General features: G+C 37.4%; 1 protein-coding gene across 1 annotated transcript in view; it reads left to right on the top strand.

Annotated features, from left to right (window-relative positions):
* Positions 1-24728, top strand: part of BRINP3 (BMP/retinoic acid inducible neural specific 3) — a 162357-nt gene that overhangs the window by 72607 nt on the left and 65022 nt on the right. The window contains exons 2-4 of the mRNA XM_085302198.1: positions 615-669; positions 2632-2822; positions 12085-12275. Of these exons, the coding sequence (XP_085158324.1) occupies positions 615-669; positions 2632-2822; positions 12085-12275 (437 nt within the window). The remainder of the gene's footprint in view (positions 1-614; positions 670-2631; positions 2823-12084; positions 12276-24728) is intronic.

Here is a 24728-nt window from a genome sequence, read left to right as displayed (position 1 = left end):
TAATTTGGTATTAAGGACAGAGGCCACAATTTCCAGTGTTACACTTCAAAAAAATTATTGGCTATCTCTTGGAGAAGAATTATTGGAATGTCTTATGATCTGAAACCATGGTTCACAAAGAAACATAAAAGAAGGCAATCAGTTTAGTTACTCTAAGGTTAAGGGGTGGCTCGCTCAAAGATTGTAATTATTTACACAGAAATTAGCTAATATTTAGAGGAACTTTTAATCTACCTGAGATGTGCATGAAAAGTTACAAGAACTGGAAACCAAGGTCAGCAATGCTCAAACTGGAATTACAATGCACTCTGTTAACACAGAAAGCAGTTAAATACTTCAGGAGATTACTGAGAAATGCTGTGAATTCTTCAGTTTTTAAATCAAGCTGAGATATTTTTCTCAGAGGCAGTTTCTTCTTCAGTCCCAAACTGGCTGGCATAGATGAAAGAGCCATTTGGTGCTATTGTCCTGGCTGCATCAAAAAGATGAATGGGTCACGGTGGACTCCTCTGTCCTAAAGAGCTCTGACAATAAAAATCTAACGAAGTCTGTAGAAAATTAGCTTTTATCAGAATTTCAACTTTTCTATTATTATCCTTCTGTTTGAACCTCAGCTTTGATATGGACAATTAGTCACATAGCAAGCATAGAAGAAAAGAGTCCATCAAGGTATAGAATATATTTTATACAAATCTTCTACATTATAGAATTTGCGTTCTTATTTTACCACTCAAGTGACTTTATATTGGTGATCTGGTCAGGTACTGTAATCAAGGTATATTTTCTTATGTATTTAAATGAAAATAAAAACTCAAATATACCAAGAAAGCACAGAATGTATATCAAAAAAAAAATCTTATTTCTCTTTCATTTATTTTAAAATTACAGTTGCAGAAAGGACAGCACTGAGAAATTCACTGTATTAAGTGCCTATATTAATTTGGTTACTGTGCCTAACCAATACTTTTTCTCATTTCACAAAGGAAAAATATTTCTTTCATTTTACTAATCGCTTTCCACTAATGTTTAGTACTCCCAATAGATTTTGAAGGAAAAGGTTACTACTTTCATAGTTTCTTAAAAGGAAAGCAAATATTTTTAGACAAAGTCCTTAAAAATTGACAAATAAGTTTAAAAGATCAGCAATTTCCATGAAATGGCAATTTCCAAAGATCAGTTCAGGAACACCAAGGATGTGCAGCAACCTTAAGAAACTTTGGGGATCTAGTTGGTCCCGTGCTCTTGACCGGCAAATTACATTAACCATCAGAGAAGTAACACAAACCCTTTTTTTACTATAATTCCTGCATTTTTTTTTCTGAGAAGAGACATCACCTGCAACATCTGAGAGGGAAGGCAGTTTGTAAGACCAGCACCAAGTTATCCTCCATAACTCTAGGATAGCATGGGGACAAGGAGATTTGGAAATGCCAGAGAACCAGGAGAACCCTGGAAAATAGAAGAGCAAATTTATTCAATTATGTTCTCCTCATGAATTTGGACTTAAAATTATTGAAAAAAAACTGCCTTGCTTCAGCTATTCCTCAAGTGTTATTTGCTTGCTGCATCCTTGATTTTTGTCTTTCGTGTTAATTCTGTAAGTGAATGCTGTACTATATTTAGCTGGGACCTTCAATAGGATCTTTCAAGTTCTCTAATCTATTTACTTTCCTATAGTTTTATCTGAGGGCAAATCTTAATTGACATAGCTTTACAAATAACTCCACAAAGCAGTAGCTAAACGGGTCCACAGGTTGCCTTGGACTTAATTTCCCAGTGCTCACAGTGCTTTGCAAAAGCAAAGTTACTGCAGATGCTGAGCAGCAAAAGGAATGTCTCGACTAGATTTTGAGGACAATGAGTCCTTCTGCTAATAACTCTATCTGCTATCTTAATTGGCAAGTAAATGAATAAAAGATGTGTTTATTACTGTGTAATTGACTTGTTTGCTTTCCTTGCTGTCATTGATTTATTTTGGAGAGGGGAAGGGGACACGTCTTTGAATTCATTTATGTCCCTCATACAGTAGAAAAGAGTCATCTGCCTGTAGGAATCAGATCCACTCTCTGTATAGCTGTTCAAAAGGGAGCCAGAAGTACAGAAAACTTTGGAAATAAGGACAACTCGGGCATGATCATGTATCTCTAAATTGTCCAAGTGAGGCAGCTAGGTACCTAAGTGGCTTTTCACAAAATAAGCAAGCAACACAGTCTATTTCTTAAAAGATTTTCAAAATTTGCCTTACAAGAAATTAATGCAAATATCTGTTGCATTTGTTCCAAAAGTTTGTGTAATTACTAATTTACTTTCAGGGCACAGCAAATCTGGTTCTTCTAGGGCTATATTCACATCAGAGGCTAAATAGAAACAATAGGAATAGCAGCACCTTAAGTGGCTTATTTTATATTTATTTATTTTTTTCCAGGCAACTACTTTGTTACAGAGTATTCCCTTCACTTCTAATACATAACACTTGTTGCTTGTCCTAGGCATACAGCACATGACGGAGTATCACTGTCAAGGCTCCTTGTAATACATTGCCCCCAGCTAGTCAGGGGAGTAGTGTAGTTTGCAAATTAAGGCACTTGTCTGAATGACATATCTCTGAATGAGAATTGCTTTGCTTTGCAGAGAGTTTGGCCGCTGGAAAGTAAACAACCTTGCTGTTGAGAGAAGAAATTTCCTTGGCTCACCACTGCCGCTTGCTCCCGAATTCTTCCGTAACATAAGGCTCCTAGGACGCCGCCCAACGCTTCAGCAGATCACAGAAAACCTTATCAAGAAATATGGGACGCACTTCCTACTATCAGCTACCTTGGGAGGTAGGCTTAACACGTGGAAATATTGTCTATGACTGAAGCGACAGCACTAGTCACAACTGATTTCCCTGTAAAGCCGTGGTGTACCCAGGTTCTATTCTCCAAGCAGCTAAGCCAAGCTCCTCTCCCAGGCATGGACCTTACAAGCCACACGTAGATTTTGTCTATATACTTCACATTCCTTTTTCCTGCTGATGATAAACTTTGCTTTCTTGGTTCTGCCCAGACAATTTTACAGGTAGAAAGGGTTGAGGAACCTCACCGCTCTGCAGGAATTCCTAGTACGGATGATCCTTCTCTGTGGATTTAGCACAGCACCACAAAGGAAGTAACAAAAGCAGTAACGATTATTCCTGGGAAATCTTTTCAAGTAGGAGCCATACTTAAATTACTCTGACTACTGGGAAGTTTCAATCTTGTCACCCCTCTTTTTTTTCAGGGTTAGCCCCCAGTTAACCAGTGGGACCAGAAGTTCAGAAATGGCCTGGTGAGGCTTTGCCACATGATTCCTATCAACTTAATGGCAGCTACATTTCCCAAACCCTGCAGATAGATTTGGAAAGAGTAGCCTGGTGTATAACTGGGATCCAGTTACAAAACAGATTGAAGAAATCCAGTGGAGAGGCCTGATGTTCAAGAGAGAGCATAAATTGCTCGGACTGAAAGATAATTAGCGCATGCGATTGCCCATCTAGGCACCACAAAATGAACTGACATTTTAGAAATGCAGTTTTATCCCTTGGTGGGCGATTATATTAAAGATAATTCTAGTGACTGAGTATCCTTCCAGCAGGACAATCTTGTCAAAAGCCTTTATTCACCTGAGGAATGATTTTATTTAATACACTTCATAACTGAATTCTAACTACATATTAAGGAAATGACAGCCTTCCTTTTCTCTTTTGGCCAATATCTGAGTTCTGTAACAACTGAAGTGGCTCACAGCAACTCCCTTAAGGAGAAGACCAGTCTAGAAGCAGTTGGAATTTCTGTGATACTGGAGTTATTTAAAATAACAATACATTAATTTCTTGTCTTTATTTGGGGAAATAACACTCCTACTGCAAATCCATGRCTATGAAAATTTTAAGCACAACTTGCATGTACTCACCAGCAATTTGGAAAAAAATTCACAGAATTTCTCTAATTGCTCAATATGTTTCGTCCATAGAAAAAAGTCCACTTTTTTGCAACAGTGACAGTACCTTTTCTTGTGTGTGCAGCACTCAGCACAGCTGAACAGTAAACCTTATTGTAAGAGAGAAAGAAAATATTTATTAAATTATTAAACATAATGTTTAAAGATTTGGCTCCAACATAGATCCCATTGCAAGGATTATAGTACAAATCTCATTCATTTTATGAATGAGAATTAACAATAATTATTTGTTAATTATTACCTARCATACCTTTCAGTGCTAAAATCCATATTCTGAAACCCATTTCAGAGCTGGAATTGGATGAAATTCAAGGGAAATGGTCTAGCACAACTCTCACTGCTCTTTTACAAGTGTTAGACACCAGTATCACAGGGACCACAAAAGAGCTATCAACTCAATACCATTTATGAAGTAAGACCCTGACTGAAAACAAAAACGTAAGGCTAGTTCTTTTGAAGACATCAGAAAATTCTATTTTAAACATTAAAAATCTCTCTGAGCCTGAGATTTGCTGGAGGGAAATGGGGGTACTGTACCCTTCCCTCATCCTTCTTAATATCACCTCACTAAAGCCCTAAAATGCGATAGGTGCCAATCATTTGCAAAAATTTCCCGCTTATAGGGAGACAGCACTGGCTTCTTGGCTCTGTCAAAACTTAATGAAGCAAGAGGAGTTTTCATAAYGACTTTGGTGGGTTTCAATTTAAGATTCAAGTCCCTACCCTCAATTTTTACACAAGAGCTCAGGTATACCTTCTGCCTTCCGCTGCTGAGTATCTTTGAAAAAAATGGATTGGTTAGATTAATTACAGGGAATTAGTAATATCTAAGAATGCTTTCATGGGATCGCTGATATCCCTATACTTTTCTGTAGGCTTTTGTTAGTTTTCATTTTCAGGCTAAGCTGAATGGGAGTTCCCAGAGATGCCTTGTTCCCACCTTATTAACCTGTAATTAGATTTTTTCTTTCAGTAATGCATTCATACTTTTTCTTTAATTGCAGCTAGTTTTCATCTGAAAACTGTATTGCTTATGTAGTTTCTTAAAAGCAGAAGAGCAAAACTGAGTGTGTATAATTCTTTTATTTAATGAATCCCCGACCATCTGTATTCATGGGCATAAAGGAAAGCTTGGCAAATGAATGACCTTGCGGTAAGATTTGTGTACCTCTGTGGCCATTTGGCTTTCATGAATATCCCTTTTTGACCATAAAGGGAACACTTGCACATGGTTATCTGTAAAATGTTCCCAAGTCTTTATTCAGAAACAGAAAAATATTCTCCTCAAGGGCATTCTAAAATGCAAACTTAGGGAAGTTGCACGATTTTTCATGTTGCTACAAGATAGCATGGAAAACAGCATTTCTTGTTCCTTCTACTTCTTACCAAAGTTTTGCCCGCTAGTGACTGTAAGCAAAGTCAAATATGTCCATAGTAAGCACATTCAGGTTGCTGAATAGAAAGACACTGTGCAATCAAGCAGTTGCACAGCACAAGGCAGTGTTGAGCAAAGGGTTCACTGAGGAATGTGCTTGACCGTGCACAGGTCCATGCACTTCTGTGTTGACTGCCTGCAGTGCCAAACCTGAGTTTCGCTTTATGCACAAATGAGGAAGCTGAGTAGGTCTGGACCATCGTTAAAAGGTGAAGAGAATTTCCCCGCTCCTCGAGGATGAGTGTTCAGGACTCAGCGGAACATGACTCTGTGCAACCTGATCTAATTAGACCTGCTTTGAGCTGGGCATTGGACTAGGTGACCTCCAGAAGTCCCTTCCAACCTAAATTATTTTATGATGCTATGAAATGTATTTCTAAATTCTCTGTAGGCTTTCAACTAGCAGTCCCAAAAAGCCAAGGTTCTCCTCTGAATGAAAGGCAATGCACAATATTACTTATTTTCCTTTTTTCTGCATTTGTATTTGTGTCTTCTCTCTTTTTTGCCTACTGCATGACGTAATGAAAATCCAGATTTTGAAATAACATACAAGATAATCAGCTTCCATAAACCATAATGGTGTACAGCAAGCCATGTGCTGCAGAACTGGAAATTATTGTGAAGTTTAAGGCATCGCTGCTGACTGTAAGTGCAACAAAATTTCAAGACTCTACTATAAAAGCCTTTGTTTTAATGCAATTCTTAAATATAGATGACAAGGCTGCTTAGCAAACCTGGTGATGAGGAAATTTTTRACAAACACATTAACTAATATAGTTAATAACAAATCTATTATTTAATATAACATCTTAGTTAATAAAATAGCTGGCAAACATAGTATGGTTAAATGATAGGCCCTTGTTCCTGCATTTTGGCAATGCAAGCCTGACTCTGGCACTTTGCAAGAAGACAGTGCAGTGTACAAGTAACACAGCACCGATTTTGAGTAAGAGAGTTTTCAGGAGTTTGCTAGGGCTTGTAATGAAATTCGAGCAAGTAGACAGCAATTGTCCAACCAGTAATCTCAAACGTTTGGGATGCATTTATTTTGCTGCTGTTGTCAGTCATCGTTGTTCAATGTGCTCATTACCAGTGCATCATCAGAGTCTTCTCTCTGGGTCAGGAAGTATTTCCTCGACAATGTTGCAGGCTTTGAGAGCCAAAAGAAGAAAAGGTAGTTTTGTCTTCACCACAGGCAATCTTAATGGAAATYGAACTTAATCCCAATTTGTTATCATTTTCCTTTCCACACACTACAGTTCTGCAGTTGTGTTTGATATTTGCAGCTTTACTACACTGGATGAAGAGGGTCAGATTTTCCTTCCCTCATGAATATTCTTCTTGAGCAGTATGTTACTGTGCCTGTATAAATGATGGGAGAAATTCTCAGCTTGTAGAAACTGGTGGATCTCAATGAAATCTGAGGAATTTATGATTGCTTACATCAAATGCAGATATGACCTATTTTCTCTATGACATTTATTGCAAGATAAGATGCAAACTTACTTGCAAATAAGAGACTGAGAATCCAAATCAAAATTACTGACGTGAGAAAGGAACTTAAAAATTTGCCATTGGACTTGCAAACTCTCCAAAGATATTTAAATTGTCAGCTTTTAGTACTGTGGATGATGAGGAGAAAATATATATGTGCACATATTTATATATGTGTCTGTATGTATATTTACATAAAATATTTCTTTCCCTTTCTATCTGCTCAATGATGAAAAATCTCAAATCTTCCTAAAACAGATGGTATGTGTAGAAAAAAAAAGCTCTGTTATTCGGTCAAACCAGAGAAATGATACTGCATCTGGCCTAGCATTAACTTATATACCTTCTCAGGCTGTGCACTTCCACCAACATCTGCTTAAGTTTGGCAAAATGACCTGATGAAACCCTAGTAGTGCATTCTGTGATCCACACATGAATAAAACTTCCACCAGTGCTGAGCTACTTTGCATAACAATGACATAAAATAGCTTCAGACATTTTTGCTATCTTGAGCCATAGCTATTGTAACTCAGGTATTCTGCCTAATCAGAAACTTCTGAGAAGTTCAAAGGCCAAAGATACCTATATGTATGCACATATAGGGCTCTAAAAATGAAACTGTGGGTGAATCTTCGATTTAGCTTCCTTTGAGTGTCGTCCTTTCATTACCCTTTCCTACTGGCTGACAGGAAGTGATGGGAATTGCTTGGATTGTTGTGCTTTCCTATCACAACCAGGTCTACAGACGGAAATTCAAAGCATCAAGGTGTGTGTGTGATCTTTTCATGATTATGAAGATGTTGATGCAGGAAAGCCACTTCTCAATAACTGAGGCAGAAAATAGCACTAAGTAAATCAAATGAATATGTATTGTTATGTATAACAAAAGTTATTTACTTCTCCAATAGATGWTTATATTTAGTTACATTTGTTACAGCATTATGCTAATTCCGCTATGCCAACGATGGCTATTTGCATTTCTTATTTAAATAATTCCTGAAGATATTCTTAAAATGCACACAACATTAATTTCTAATTTCTGAATGCCATTTTTGAACCATTGTACGGGAGTCTTAGAGCTAAATGGCCACAGATGGGTTATGTGTCTAGGTTAATTTCCATACGCCCACTTCGTTCTGTGCTTTTGTGTTTTGAAAGACAACACATGGRATATTTTTCTCAACCAAAGAGGTTAATTTGCAAATGCAAATACTGGAAAATATGTTTTAAATATATAGGCTAAGTTCTAGGCTTGCAAATGCCAGGGCTTGCAGGGACATTAGTCTATATTGTGCCAAGGTCAATGCAGATCGTGACTGTCAGTCCCCTACCCACTGATGAATATCTCTGAGCAACAGCAACTACATGGTGATAAAGTATCAGCACAGTGAGTCTGCTAATTTCTTGAGCCAATTACTGAACTATATGGAATTTTTCTCTGAGCATGTTTTTATGCTATTTCTTTCACCTCTGAGAAAGTGAAGCAAACTGGCTCTTGAATTTTATTAAGTAGAAGGAAAATACTGCTTTCAGAGACTGCAGCAAGTGCAGCTGTGTGGACCTAATGCTGAATAATTGTGTTTTCTTAATGTTCACTGTCATTAATCTGCCTCAGTTCTTTAAACTCGTAACCGTGAAAAGTTTGGTAAATCCCATTAATTTTTTTCTCATGCTTAGATGTTTTCTTAGCCAATTCCATGGTTGCAGCGTGTTACAGTTATAAATTTTTCCTTTTTTTTTTATTTGTTTCAAATGTGACAGAAGAATCCCTTTTGTCGTAGGTTTCTTTTTTTTTTCTAAATTAATTTAAAACTCATACCATCTCCTGCAAATTAGATATGAGTCACTAATGTTACTTTCCAAGCCCCTTTCTCAGTAAAGCCTGAGTACTAAACGGTGGTGGAGGTTTCTGATTTTTTAATCTACTTTAATCYTTTTCCTAGCGAGTGCTAAATCAGCTCTGAGAGATAAAATACTTCCAGAATCTGGAAGGAGCCTTTGAAAAGTAAATATTTTTGGATTGTACCTGATTGCACCTGGTCTTACCATAGTGCCTGAGGATCCCAGCTATGAATTAGGACYTGCTGGTTTGAGGTGCCACCCAAGCAGAGGGGCAGAGATCTGGGGGTAGAGAGAGCTTTCTTCTCATCCACTCTGATTGGCCCCCTCCCTCTGGCCTCATGCCCGTGTTCAACCTTGGGAACTGTAATCGGATGGAATCTGGGTCAAAGTCTCTTGAAACACAGTTTTGATGGAAGCAGTTCTACCATCCATACCCATGACTGAGATCAGTCACAGAGGTACTAAGAGCTCACGCTGTGTCTGTGTGTGGGCATGTACATGGAGTGTATGGGCAGATAGGATATGAAGAATCCCAAGAACATTTTCCCCCAATTTCCAGAGATTTCCACAAGCCTGAGTACTGTTTTCTTTTATCTTATAATTCATTATAATATAATTGCAGTGGAAAGATGATCAAGCTTGCAAAAATCACTTTAATCCAAAAAAGCTCACACACCTGGAAAAGGAAAAAAAAATATGGAAAATTTCCTAGTGAYATTTTGTGCCTTTTTTGCACTGCCTGAACTAATCACGGACACCAATTTGCCTCCTGGAAGTGGCTCTAATATTACTGCATCTTTGCAATGTCATAAACTGTTGCACAGAGCCTGTGGCCCCTGAATCAGACTAACTGCTTTGCTCTGCAGTTTGCGAACATCCTTCATATCAGCTAGCATCAGAGGACAGGTTTTATTTCATAGCTTTATCTGAACCCTGACTGCTTCAACTTTTGGCTGGCAAATTTCCACCAAGACACAAGCCATTCTATTTTGCTGTGCTCTTCCAGCTCTCCTTATTCACCTCGGTCAGTGTAGGTGCCCACTTCAAGATCCCATCGCTGCCTTGTGTCAAGAGAGCGGAGCGAAATGCGCTGTACAGGTCTGGGCTAATACGATGCAGAGGCTTATGCCCCTCCTGCCAAGCATATCTAGTCTGTGCTGGCAGCAATTAAATAAAATGCAAATCTGTGCCCACTTATTACAGTACGAAGCCAAGGTAGCTGGCTGGGGACATCCTGTTACTTATGCACCCTACTTTAATTCCTGGTTCTTTGGAGTTCAGGCAATTAATTCCTGCTTTGATGAACACACATACACAAAAGAAAAGTCATACTTTAAGAAAATGCATGAGGAGAGGCATAAATTTAGTAAATAGCACACAGATAGACTCCAAATTAAATAGCCTGCTGTTCTGGGCAGCAGCTGTCCACTGTCCATTCCTAGAAAGACATGACCATGATGAACTAGCATGGCTGGCTGGATAACAGCCTTCACGGATAATGGGGATTTTGCCTATGTAAGGACTGAAGGACCTGACTTTCCTCTGAATTTGTAAGGGATTGTCAGACACTGCTAGGCCCAGTTATTAATATAAATCAAGTCCCCTTTCTTCACACACAAATGAATTTTGCAAGCAGAGGGAGCTGCTTGTGTAATCATTAGGTGGCAACAGATGTGATCGCCCGCTCAGCAGAATCCGTCCTTAATTTAGCATTGCTCRCCACCAAGGTTGTCTTCTTTCAAAGATGATGTCATGTGCTCATCCTACRTATTATCCCTCTGCAGAGATATCTGTTGGCACTCAAGTCCATCTGAACTTGGCAACCCAGCCTTCGGATGGGCAAAATGCCACTGTAACAGATGGGTGAGCATTGAAACGAGTGCAAGTGTCAAGTCAGAGCGTAACGGGGCAGCTTYCTTCCCAGGAACGAGGAAACGCCCTACGGTAGAGCAGCTCAGCAGCTGGAATGAAGGTATAACAAAATTACTCCTTGATTCCCAAGCAGGTGAACTTCACAGAAGGCAAACTACCAAATGCAACCTCAAAAAGTGTGAGAAGTAGCTATTTTTGRCATAAGCTGCCTTGAAATACTATTTCGACAACTTTTTATTGCACTTCCTGAAGTGAAGAATCTTGTCTAAACACACCACTAAATGAATGAACTCTTGGTGGTCTTGAAAAAATTTATCTGTGAAGTGAACAATAAATATGTGAGCACATCCTTATAAATGTCGGTGGACTACACTGGAACGGTTCTCAAGAAGCAACCAAATGAGATTTTTGTTTGTGTTGTTTTTAATAATCCTATGGGAATTCAATTTTCTAAATTGATGTCATTTTTTTCCCACGRTATTTGAAAGAAAAAGGAAGTGTGAAAGACTCAACTTAAGATGCTAGAGCTTCTCTTTGCTTTTGGAAAAAATGCTGTTTTAGAAGTTGGGAAAGTGTTATTTATGTTTCCTTTTCTAAAGAAYGCTGATTAACATCCTTACTACATTTTTTTTTCCTTTTCAGTGATAGAATGAAAATCTGGTGTAAATGGTCTGTTTTATCAGGTKTCCATGTTCTTATCATTGCTGAATTGATTAAAAAGCATAAGAGAATTTGATGTTTATAAAGGTGAGAACAAGGTATTATGTTTTTCTGAGGTCAGAAAATACATCTCTGAGATTATAAAATGCATTTTTTAAAAGAAAAAAATGAATAGGAACAAAAAAAGGAAAATTCTCAGGTATTATACTGATTTATTTTTTTTCATGTTAAGTACCAAAAAGTGAACATATTGAGCAATCTTGGATGCAAATACATTTTTACACATAGTTTACATTTAATATACACATAACAGCTGTATGTGGTTGGCAAATAGGAGAAATGGAGACAACTTACCAGTGCGTTTCAGACACGTGTGTCCTACGATGTTGTAGTTATTCATAGCAAGCATCTCAGAAAGGAACAAAATAACTAGAAGAATAATATTTCCCTTCTGAGTTTTCAGAGTTGCCTAATAAAAAAAAGCAAAGTRCTTTTAATAGGAGCCTGGATTCTCCAAAATGTCAAACAGCAAGGATATACACTAACAGCTGGCCAAAGTTTCTAATATCAGATMTCTTAACTAAGCATCTAAATATGAATTTAGGGGATATTTTGGAGGTATAAAAGCCCCTTAGGCACCAGCCACGAGGCCCATGAAAGATTTTCTTGTCTATGCACTCAATGCCTCTTAAGGTACCTCCTTCTGCCATTAGGGAAACACCTGAAGTATTATATAAATATCTAGTTCTTAACATTAGACAACAGCCAGCAAAAAAATTTGGCATGCCAAATTTCTTCCRCAGGAGAGGAGTCACTCACAATTTTTGTGGACAAAAGGAAGCTGAGCAAGAGGTCAGAAGGCAGCGATCCCAGCACCAACAGCTCCTYGGTGACCCTGGAGACCCTGCATCAGCTGGCAGCATCTTACTTCATCGACCGAGACAGCACCCTCCGCAGGCTCCACCACATCCAGATTGCCTCCACGGCCATAAAGGTATGGGAAGTCCTCTGGGGCTGACCAACAAATGCGCTTCCAGGTTCACTGTCTGCTAGTGGGGATTAATTTCAATTCCTAAAAAAAAAGGAAAAAAAGAAGAAGAAAAAAAGAAAGAATAAAAATGATTTATTGGGGAAAATAATCACTTTTGTCCTAAAATTTCCTAGCTGGATAAAAAGCACTAATTTGATGATGAAGATGCCTAATAAATAAATTCTTGGTTGCCCTGAAAAGATAGTCTAATACACTAATGGTGTTATTCTTGATGAGTGATATATAATTTGAACGATGCAGAACGCTTCTAGAAACACTTGTTTCATTAGTGAAATAAGTTCCTTTACATGCRTGCTCAACAACTGTATTTATAGCCATCCTTGTACCTGTGTACAAGCATCTACAGTCTGTGCTTTCCCTCACAGTTCTTTGTATTATTTTGCAACTGTAGTATAATGTGCTCCTCTAATTCATTTTGTGGCTGAAACGTTAATGAATTAATTTCTTCCTATTTGGGGAAAGTTTCGAGGCTCTTGGTTCTGTGGTACTGTGGAGGCACATCCCATTCTCTTCTAGGAGTTGTCTTGGTGCATTTTGTCAGGCAAAACTTCTTGCTGTAGGTCACTCGTGGCATGGGAGGATGCTTGGCTAAGAGAAGTACTTATGTAGGCACGGTATAAAGCTACAATCGTTCTTTTGAACCATTCTCTCGTTTGACATTGTCTATCTGAGATAACCTCTCTGAGTACGCTTCCAGCATAGAAGAGCAAAGTAGATTTTAACGTGCAGTTGAATGTGCATAAATTATAAAAGCCTCAACGTAAGATGTTTTATATGGAATTCATTGAATTCTTTGGATCTGTCAGATGGTAACTAGGGGCTTCATTAAAGACAATTTGTGGTTTCCAGTTACCCTCGTTACTACTTCAGTAGATATAAATTGGGAGTTCCAGATCTTTTGCAGATAAGAAGRGTAAAACATGGTTTTTTTTACATCAGCAGTGCGTGTTCAGTTTGGTCATTCACATATATCAGCTATCCCTCCTGCTCCATCTGTTCCTGGGCTGGTGACATGACAACTAACCTCAGCTCAGAGCTCACCATCCACGTCTTACTACAGACTGGCTTATTATCCATCTGATTTGACTTACCTCAACAATCTTGCCATTTATCATGTAGATCTGCAGCAATCTTTAAAAAACTGGGCTCCTTCCTTCAAAGCCCAAGTGAAACTTTTTTCCATGTTAAGGAGACTTGTGGCACTTGAAGGGCTAGAAAATAGAAGGCAGAGACAAAGAGGTGTCTGAAAGAATTTTTTTTTTTTTTTTTAATGCGAGAATTTGTGACATAATACAGAAACCCTAATGATTTAGGTAATGAATGCTCTGTGTGTCCAAAGGCTTTTGCAAACACCACCAAATGACTAAGTTTTTTCTTCCCTCTCTCCTCCCTTGCCAGCTCTTCATTCACAAGATGGATTCAGATGCAATCTGTAGTCCATCAGTAAATCCGCTTTGGGTAATTGGCTGCAGCAGGTCCCGAGAAAATGGTTCTCACATCAGATGCAACATGAACCCTCATTTTATAGAACCACTTTCATGGAGGGACGGTGAACATTTGCATAACAGATTTCTATTGTCAGCACACTTAACTGAACAAAAACTGTTTCTGGTGAAAATTAGGAACACAAAAGCAGCAAGATGGAAAGTATTTTTTTTTGTTCTCTTCCCGCAGAGATTTTCCAAACACCACAGTTTTTAAATTAGCAAACTGTCAAATAAAGTTGCAGATGCACCGTGTAAATAGCCTATTTCAAGATTATTTACTAAGGAGTGTGTATGAGGGTCTTGGTTAGACAACTCCTCTCTCTGCTAGCAGAGATGCAGGGAGAGATCTCAAGGCCCCAGCAGATCAGCAGGGGGTCCAACTCCGTGGGACCCAAGGACTGGTGTTGCCTTCAGCCAAGTCTACATCTTCCCCTTCTTGGCTGCTCCAAGAAGTGGAGCCTCTAGTTTTGGGGTGGAGAGAGGGTACGGAATAAACCCCATAAACTACTGGATGGGTTTTAAGGTCACAGCAGCTTCCATGTCTGTCTTCCTCCTCCAAGCTCTGCCCAAAGTTGTTCCCTCATCTAGGCAGGATTTGAAAAGGTGGTTCAAACAAACCTCCTTCAGCTTACAGTAGCTCCCTCCTGACCAGCATCAACTAAAACTAATATAAAGATATTGGTGAGGATTTGTCCCCACAGCTTAGAAATCCCAGAAATTCTGAATTTATGATGTATTAGAAATGTACCAAGCACTACACAGTTATTTTTTGATTGCTCACTAGCTAAGAAAAGAATCATGTTCAGTGCCTATTTGCTATTGGATACTGTCATTTAAGATTCCCTCTCAGAGAGCAATTCAGTATCTTAAAACATCATTTCCATGTATCTGTAACTTCATTTCGTTGAAAAGAAAAATATTAAAATGATACTTATCTTTTGAATGGTTTTTTTTTTTTTTTATTTTTTTAGTTAATTTTAGGTACATTTTGGATGGCTGATATGTAGTATACTTTACCACACTAGCAGAGGTGTTTGTGCTTCAGGAAAGAGAATATTAATATCACTTCATATAATTTAACCAGGTAGCTTGGCTTCTTGCCAGGTAAAACCCAACTATCCTTCCGAGAATACATGCCTGAATGAAACAAAAATTACCTAGAACAGGCAAGAGCTAAAAAACAAATCAAAATACATGTTTTCTGGGGCAAAATCATAACACTTCAGCACACAAATGAGCCTCCAGCTTACCTGAAGGTAAGGAAGAAGTGGTCCCTATCTTTGGAGCACATTACTACCTGTAGTGGTGCATTTTATACTTTTGGAAATTGGTTTCTGATAATGTTTGGAGGCATGATATCTGATCAGATAAGCTGAAGACCTACCGTATCTGAAGACAATTACGGAACTTTTATACATGTGAAATTACATATTATGTCCTGCAGGGAACAACTGCTTTACCTCTGTATATAAATCCATATGGTTTACCGTGCAGTAACCTTTTAACCCTTTAAGTTTCTTAACTAGCATTAACTCTCTTTGCCACGGAGGTTTCTTGGGGTTTTGAACTTCAGAAAGAATAGAAGTTATCTGATAAAGGTTGCTAGTTTGCTCGTTTGTTTGTGCACCTCCTATGAATATATATATGAGTATATACAAACTCCATCATGAGGCATCTCCTAAACCAAATTACCATATGTAGTCCTATATTAATTCTATGCCYTTGTGATTTTTGTTTTCTTGATTGTTTTTTCTTCAGATTGCCTGATTTTGGAGGTAAAGATTTTCTTTYTGAGTGTCATAAATAGATAACACATCAATATAGTTTAATGACCATTTAACAACCAAAATATAACAATATAGGAGGAAATATTATCCCTTCTGTCTAGAATAGCAAAGAGGACAGTTAAAAGAGCTGTAGCGTTGCTTAGTCATATACTAGGATAGCAAATGAGCAATTCACCCCTTCATAAACTATGGCTGTGACCAGCTTTGGCCACTCAGTTCTTAATATTTCCACCTTCTTCCTCTAGTGCTTCTTCAACAGGTGAAAGTCTCCTACAGGTCTTTACAGATGGGATGTGGAGAGGGATCGGTTAGATCGCATGAGATACATAACTAAACCAAGAATAGATCAACTATCAGATGAGAATGCRATATTTTGAAAGCAATATTCTGAAAAAAAATCACCAGCAATAAACACACATTTTCCCAAATTGTAAGAACAAAAAATGGTGCACAAGCTTTGGAAAACMACACATAACGAAACATTCCCTTCCCTTCGGCAACAACCTGGAAATGATCCTGTATTAACTCAAAACAATTAATACTTGATCAGTTCATAYGTTCTTTTATTCATTCAAATTTACTGAGTTATGTGATCTCTGATTTTTTTCTCCAGTAGTCCTTGATATATGATTATATAGGACTAATGCAGGAAGATAGGCTTTTGATACATTTTTTAATTAAGCTTTTCTGTCCCAAATCTAAATTAAGTCACAGAGAAAGGAAAGTATTAGGGGAGGGAGAATTAACATTAAGGTCTTCATGTTGCACTCTTATTTATCTAGTGTAAAACCATACTATTCAGACCAAACTCCGCTTTCCCAGTAGCGCAAATGTACAGCAAGAGGAAAGGAGTGGAAGAGACATATTTGATGAATGTAATCAAGTTTGTTAACTGTGACATAATTATCCTTAAAAATAATATGACTGAGGCCTCACTATTACATATTTATTATATTGACAATATATTCTACATAAAGAGAGAAAAAAAAACAAGCTACATCATTTTCCAACTGGAAATGAATTAATTTTTCATGGGATCTATGCAGAACCTTGTATCAATATTTACTTTATTTAAAACTCCCTGATACATACATTATTTCAATATTATTTTAATGCATGCATTTTAGTGTAAGTAGTTAGGTTCATATGCTAAATCAATAGTTTGCAGCCTCCAGGGCCTCACTGGCAACTTGCCAAGAGCCCGAGGGCTGCATMTAATTTGCATATACATTAACATGAATGTACATCCTGTGGTGTTTGAAATATTACAGATCTAACATTGCTTTCCTTTGTACACTCATTTTAAAAGCTTTTTCCTATGAAAATTTCTCCTTGGAAGCTTGCAGGATGTCAGCTCTCCTTCCCTGTTAGGAGGATGGGATGTGCACTCCTCTTATACAGTAAAATCCTTTAGACTCATGGAAGCATAATACAAGTATAGTCAGCAAGCATCTTCCTTTTCCCCGTGAGACCTTTTACCAGGCATATTTTCATGTCTTCTACCTTGGCTTTGTTCTCACATCAGTACAGCCATGCTAATTTGCAGCTGCTGAAGATCTGACYGTAGCTGGAGGCCCAGGGGAAGATGCAATGACTGGAGACCTAGGACTATGCAATGACCCTAATCCAAGCTACTGACCTCTCTCCTTCTTTGATTGATGGGTGGTGTACACACGACATGAAGGGTACAAGCTACYGTAACACCAGCTGTGAGTCTGGCAGCACGTCTTGCCATTGACTGCTGCCAAGGTGACCTTGGCGCATCACCCACAGCTCAACCATCCGCCCTTCTAACAGCTCTCCTAAGGAGACCTTTTCAACCGTTGGTAGGTGGAAGAGGGTCAGGCTTAATACATCAAGCCCTTGTCATGCTTTCTGAGTCTAACGCAGCCGGAGGATGCAGCAGTATGTTGATGTTCAAATGACCCCAGGTCTCATTCACCAGGAACCGTGATTCTACCACCGGCATTAAAGAGGGCTGGTTCATACCATGGCCTTCCTTTGCCTGGTATTGCTCTTGCAAGCTGTGGTTTGCACTGAAGAAGTTTTATACTGACAGGAACACAGAGGTTTGTGGCTTGGACCATAAAAAATTTGTGTGGATGCGCTAGTCATTGGTTGACCAAAGTCCAGATTATTGTGCAGAACAGATAAGAAACACATTGGTGACATCGTAAATGAAATATTATTGAATACTGTAGCTGCATTCTGCAAAGGGATCAACASAGTAATGTTAGACTGTTAGAACACTGTTGTTATGTGTTTAATAAAGTGAAGACCTTACGACTGTTGTATTTTGTAGAATATTCACTTCCATGCCGGAATAGATCTTTTTTCAAGGGAAAATATTTCAGGGACTTGGGGCAGGTGAATATACTCTCAGCATTATCTTAGAGTACAACAGCTATGGGACAATTTCCGTGCAACAAAACAGGAAGCAGCAGAAAAACAGATGCATAAATCGAATTTTCTACCAGCTATTCACAGTCAGATTACAACCCATTTATTCCATCTAAGCTGGAATGAATAACCATCCTTGAGAATCTGTCCTCTAATTTCAATTAAATTTTATTGTGCAATTTGTTTTTTTTCTTCCCTCAACACACTTTTTTCTTTTCTTCTTCTTCTTCTTTTTTTTTTTTTTTTTTTTTTTTNGAGTCGTAGCACCTCTTTGATTATCTTGGGGATATTAAGGGCTAAGTGTTATTAGGCAAACAATGGCAGCTAGAAAATGAGAGATTTAAGCACTTTTGGTGCCTCTGAAAACTTTGGATTACAAATACTATGTAAGAACAGGACTCTGTTGTGATGGTAAATGTATCTGATTAGCTATAATTAACCCTGAATGACTCATGGTGAGCTGTTAGTGAGGAAACTTAAGTGTAATGAAATTAGCTTCTCACTCAAAACTCAGACTGAAACCTAGACCAATTTTTTGTTTTGTTTTGTCTGAAAAAAAAGCTTGCTTCATTTTTTCTTTCATACCTTATGTTTGAATGTGTTTTTCTATGAATTCAAATAATTGCCATAATCAGAAGTAAAAATTCTGAAAACTGTGAAGACCTGTGCTTTGTCAGATTTCTGACAGATTCTAAATGTGGATAATTTCCACAGTTTTGCATAAACAGACAAATTTTTGAAGCTCTTGGAATTCCAAATCTTGCACATTTCTTATTCCCATTTTCCTCCTTCAGTCTGTGGATGGGATTTAAGACTAAATAGCTGAGAAAAGAAACCTTGTAAATCRCTGAAACGTGAGATCTTCAGAAGCTTGTACCCAGGAAGAGCTTTAAGTTGTAAAGTCACATTTAGAAACATTGAGCTGGAAAGACACTTAGCATATCAGATATCTGTGACTCGTTGAAATTAAATAGAAAGTACGAGCTTAATTAAACACAGTAGGGAACCAAAAGGCAGAAAGTATTCACCCTCATCAGAAATTTGCTTCTTCCCTGTTGTGTAAGGGTAGTTGTGTTACCCGAGCATCTCAGCAGAAAGCCACAGTATGAATCTTCAAGAGTGAGCATTTTTCAGGTCCATGCTGAAATCACAAGTCCTTCACCACCTTGGTAGATCAAGTAGTATAACACTGAAGTCTGATATTTGTCAAAAGGGAAGAGTTAAAAATTAAGATTTTCAGGAAATACTTGTGATTTGTGTTCCCAGATCTTTTWTCTTTATACAACAAACTCCCATGAAATTTTGGTAGGAACTGAATACTTTTGCAGACTACCTTGAAAATCTCAGTCATTATTAGAAGCTTCACAAAATCAGCTCAGCTGTATGTATGGCTAGGTAGGGATTTTGAGTTTTAATTTTGGATTATTGCCTAATCTTACCAAAGCATCCAGGACCTACTGTTAGGCATCTAGCTTCTGCTACATTCTGGGCACTGTCTAGCACCCCAGAGTCTTTCAGCAATTTCAGACCTATCCAAATTCAAATTGTGGATAGTCAACTTTAGACCTCAGAGATCAAACTGTTGATGTTATGCCTTTTGAGTCTGGTTGAACCATGCCATGAGGCATGGTACAGAGACCGTGTGCTAACTCTGCTACATCAGTAACAGAGCAGAATTCACATTTGTCTCATTAAAAATTGGAGGATTTTTGAATTTTGACTTGCAGAATGAGGCTTTATATGTTTATGGCTGTTGGAGATCCTTGGATCAAATCCATCACAGGTTTAACAAAACATTGTGACAGGCATGCGTGGGATGTTAACTAATTCTAGGAATGCATCAAATGTAAAGTTTAGAGATTGATTGCCATATCTTATTCAAGAATTTAAGATGTTGTAAATTAAAATCAGTCTTAATTGATTTGGACAGTAGGGTTCTAATTAAGTAGAAACTGGGGCTGCTTTCCTAAAAGTTAATGCAGAGGTCATATCTGGTGTAAACAGCATAATACCTTTGAGAATCTGGTCCTCACTATTCTAAAGAGTGAGAAGGGAAAAAAAAGAGTACCAGCAAACTAATGCAATAATGTGTTTTACTAAACATGCTCAGAATACATGCTCAGCAGCATAATTGACACAATACATCACAGCAGCTGCAACATGACACTTGTAAAAGGATGCGCTTTAGCAGCCTTTAATACAGACTGCACCGTCTCATTATATTTCCAACAATGTGCATAGAGGAGTAATGAGTGCGAGAAGTTATAACGTCTCTAGCTAGTTGGTAACACAGCATGAAATGCTTTCAGAGTTACAAAACAGCGCATAATAGAGATGCTAGGACACGCACTTTGGAAAGAGGTTAGAGAAATAAAATAAAAAAAAAAAAACACAACCCAAGGATAGACCRTATGACATGATAGACCATAACAAATTGAAGAGGTGAAGAGGTTTTTCTTTTTTTTTATTTATTGATTATGTAGATTAGTTAAAAGAGGAGAAGGGGGAATAAAAGCAAACAAACAAGCAAGCAAACAGAACAAAAGCCAAACCCTATGCAGACCAAAAATACACGTGTGTAAACAAGAGACCAGAGCATCTTTCACACAGCCGTTGCCATCACAGTGACATCRAAAACCTAAACATAATTTATACTAAAGTTTCCTTAAATGTTTCATATGCTATTTTATTTTTTTCCCTTAYGACATGGAACCAAAGTAAACCAACCCAGAAAAGGGAAGAAGGCTTTAATACCGAGAGATTCACAAGTGCACTGGGCAATACAGCTAGAGCAGAGCACTTCAGCACCAATTGGGGGCATTCTTATTTGCATGACTTTTAATTTAGTCTTTATTTCAGCTGTGCAGCAGCGTTYGAGCGTGGGCTGAGAAATGTATACTTCAGCAGTCTCAATGTCCACTACTTTAATCGACAGCTACAGGATAGGTTAGAAAATGTCATGCAAGGAGTGTAAAATGAGGAAAACCTTTCTCTATCTCTGAACTCTAAGAAATAAGAGATAATACAGATCAAGAGCGTATATGAACACAAAGGTTAGCTTGGGAAGGATATCCCACGGTAACAAARACTCGCAAGCTAAAAGAATAATAACAGCCTGTTGAACCATTTTACTATTTGTATTATTTTCCATGTAGAAATTATACCTTTCATGCATTTTCATGGTTTTTGCTGTTCTACATTATAATTAATCTCTGTTCTATTAATTTAGTGCTACAAAACACCCCTTGAAATATCTTTCATGTTTAATCCTTTAAAGGCAACTCTGGGAGTTACATCATTGCTAYTCTCAGTTATTTCTACTTATAGGACCTCACACGGTACTTTAGCAGGATTTACATTTCTGGCAGCCTGTGAAACTATAGTATAAGCTCTAATAAAACAATGCWTGTAAGGGAAATATATGCAGAAGCTGGCGTTAGGAGAGATCTTTTTACACATTCAGGACACTTTCTATACTACTGAATGATCCCTATAGTGTATTTTCTGATCTTAAATGTCTGAAACGACAGCATTTTCATCATTCTCYTACAGACTCTACTGTCAAAGCTGACAGTAAAGGTATTTTTCATCTTGCATGGTGAGAACCTGACCTTATAGGAATAAACCCCACTGAACTCAATGGAGTTTCTCCATGCACATATCGATATCATTGAAATCAAGGCTTTCTCCATTCCACCTCAACYATCATCTTCCTAATTTATCAAGCTATTCCTCATTATTCTCCTCTCTTTAACAAGGAATGATTAAGACATTTTACATTCTTTGGGGGTAAAGGCAGTATTTTTACTCTGTTTTTATTTTCCTGAAAAAGTAAAATAATAATAATAAAAAAATTAAGGTACATCTACAATATTATAGCCATACTACTTCATAAGTTTTCAGTAATTACAATAATACCACTAAATACTACTAGTATACAACCTTCTATGTAGTATGCAGATTTCTAAGGGAAAATAATTGTATTTTTTCCAGGAGTACCCAGAGAACTGAAAATGAAAAAGATTTCCATGTTTTTTTCTTTGACTTTTCATTAAATCCTTTACACATAAGAAAAAATGATGAAAAAATGCTGCAGATAAATGCAAAAACGGTTTGAAGAACCCCATTAATAATTTTCCGTCCATCACATTTTAACCTATTTAAGTAGACTTTGTTCAGAACCTGGTTCTCTGACTGAAATATGGCATTCACAGTGATACTGAGTCATGTGTATCATTGTGAGAAATAAATACCCTATGTTACTTCAAGTATAGCAATTTTTATTTTCAATTAAAGTTTAATGATAAAATGTGTGGATCTGCTTTTMTTTTATTTTGTATGATATACAAGAGGACCTATGCATTTTGATTTTTAATACAGGTTTTATTTTGCTGCAAGGAAGTAGTCTCAATTTGCTGAATGTCTTTGKAAAGATGCAGAGAACAAAATGCTTTGTTCTGGTTTGTGTTTCAACTTATACTTAAAGAAAACTAGTTGAGTGAAGCTTCTTATAAAATCAGCAAATTGAATAAATATATTTTTTCCTGYTAAGTATTTTTCAGTTAGACTTTCAAAATAATTCAGATGATTGTGAAAAGGAAATAATATTTTTGGGTGTCAACACTAAAACGTTTTGATTCCACCAACTTCGTATCATATTTGTACTCGYATTTAATTTTTTTATTACCACAGTTTAGATTTTTGTCACAATATTATGATACTCATATTTCAATTTCTCTTACGGCTTTTTAGGTAGCTATGAAATTTTTAATGTGGAAATRTGTAACAGGAAAGAAATAAAATACAAAGGCATGTTATTTACAGTTATTTTAAATATAGAAATAGATTTTTATTGTGTTGTCCATTATGTACACTGTCAAACTGATATCAGCATTAAAAACTGGAGATCGRCCTGTATCTCCACTATCTGAGGAAGATGACTCTTTCTGAACATGACAAGTTTACCACATTTCATGTGCTTTCCTAAGGAAAAAAAAATAGTGAGAGCAAGTTAAGAAAATCAGCAAATCAATGGTCACGTCCAATGATTTTTTATTTTACACAAACACTTTGTTTGCTAGAGTCAACTTTTTTTCTGCTGTCTGACTTGCAGCTGACTGCACTGAGTTCATGCCTCATTATTCTTCTGATGGCAGCAAATTGAGACAGCATAAAGCTCAGCTTCTAACTTCATTGCAAACCACAGCAGAGATGCCAAGTGCCAAAAGAAAAACTCAGATCTTATTCATCTCCCAGTGAGGTGCTCAAGATTTCCTTCAGAACTCATGGAAGTCCTTCCTAAAGGTGCATCGGCGCTGTACACCCAGTTCTCGTTTATGAGATGTTAGAATCCTCTGCAGCAGATTTTTATCTTCATACAGGTTTCCTCAGTCCGTCTTCAGCATCAGTTTAAAAGAAAAAACTTCAAAGGCTTTCTGTAGACTTCTCACATTTTCTTGAAATTGTCCTCTTTCATTAGAATGAGTCTTGCATTACATTGCAGAAGAAAAAGGCAATTTACTGAAGTCTCTATTGCACCTCTTCACCTCGTCAGAAGGTTTAAAACGATGTGACGAATTTGGAAGATTGTCACATGCATCTAACCTTCTGTAAATTTTTTCCTATCAGGGACACTGCAGTAGGATATGAAGGGAYGTCACCGTACAGGCTGGCATGCTGGACTCTACTCCTAACTACCCCAAAGAGCTTTTCCACGACCTTGAACCAGTTGCTCAAAGTTCTCCATACCTTAGTCCCTCCATAATTAAAACAGTGATTACAGCATCCACTTACCTAATAATAAGTTGTGAGGTTTAATTCTGTCACGTTTGCAGCTCCCCTCAGTAAGATTTACTTTACGGCAGTAAAGGTAGCTCTGTATGTCTCTGATCGGACATAAAGGGTAATCTATTAAAAATAATCTTGTGGAGAGGAGTTGATACATTTATGAAGGAAACAGAAGTGCAAGGCATCTTACAGTTCTTTCACGAGGTGAATGACCGAGGCATTTCACCTGTTAAACTCCACAGCATCCAGCACTTATAATGCTAAAAAGACAATAAGGAAAGTTAATTAAGATACTGTACAATATAAAAAAGCCGTATACTATTATGACAGAATAATAGCTTAGAAAGGAGAATTAYGTTCTACAGGCAAGCCAGGGGCTCTAATAGATAAAAACTGGTTAGAAGAAATCTGCAATGATGAACATATGGATTTTGCGCAGACATGTATCTCAAAATTGAGTCCTGTATCTCAAAAATTAACAAATACTCATGTTTTTTCACCAAATTTATTTTGAAAGAAGCTAGATAATTAGCTATCTCAAGATATATTCTAATTTCAGTTATGTGGTCAGCTAAGTGGAGACAAATCAAGATCTGCAGATGGTAGACTTCCYTTCAGTTCTGAATGGACCAACTGCCCTGGGACTCTGCAGTATCGATAATAAACCTCAGTCTCTTTTCATTTATTTCTCCTTTTTTTGAGTTTTTCTCTTTCCTTCTGCTAGTAGGAGCAATCTAGCTCTCTCTTTTTCTGTTTCTTTGATTGAAGAAATGCATTTGTCCTTATGATACTTCATTTTTTGCCCTAGAAGTTGTCTTTATTCATGTCAGATCCAGAAAGAAATGATTAAAGAAAGTATTTGGACAAGACTCTCTACTATATATTTTTTTTAAAAAAAAAAAACTAAAACAAAATACTTTAATGTAAGATCTATA

This window comes from Rhea americana, unplaced genomic scaffold (genome assembly GCF_003343005.1).
Source record: "Rhea americana isolate MKP2758 unplaced genomic scaffold, rheAme1 scaffold_188, whole genome shotgun sequence".
In the NCBI taxonomy this organism is placed as follows: domain Eukaryota; kingdom Metazoa; phylum Chordata; class Aves; order Rheiformes; family Rheidae; genus Rhea; species Rhea americana.
Note: the sequence above shows the minus strand (reverse complement) of the source record. Positions and strands in the feature narration are given on the sequence as shown.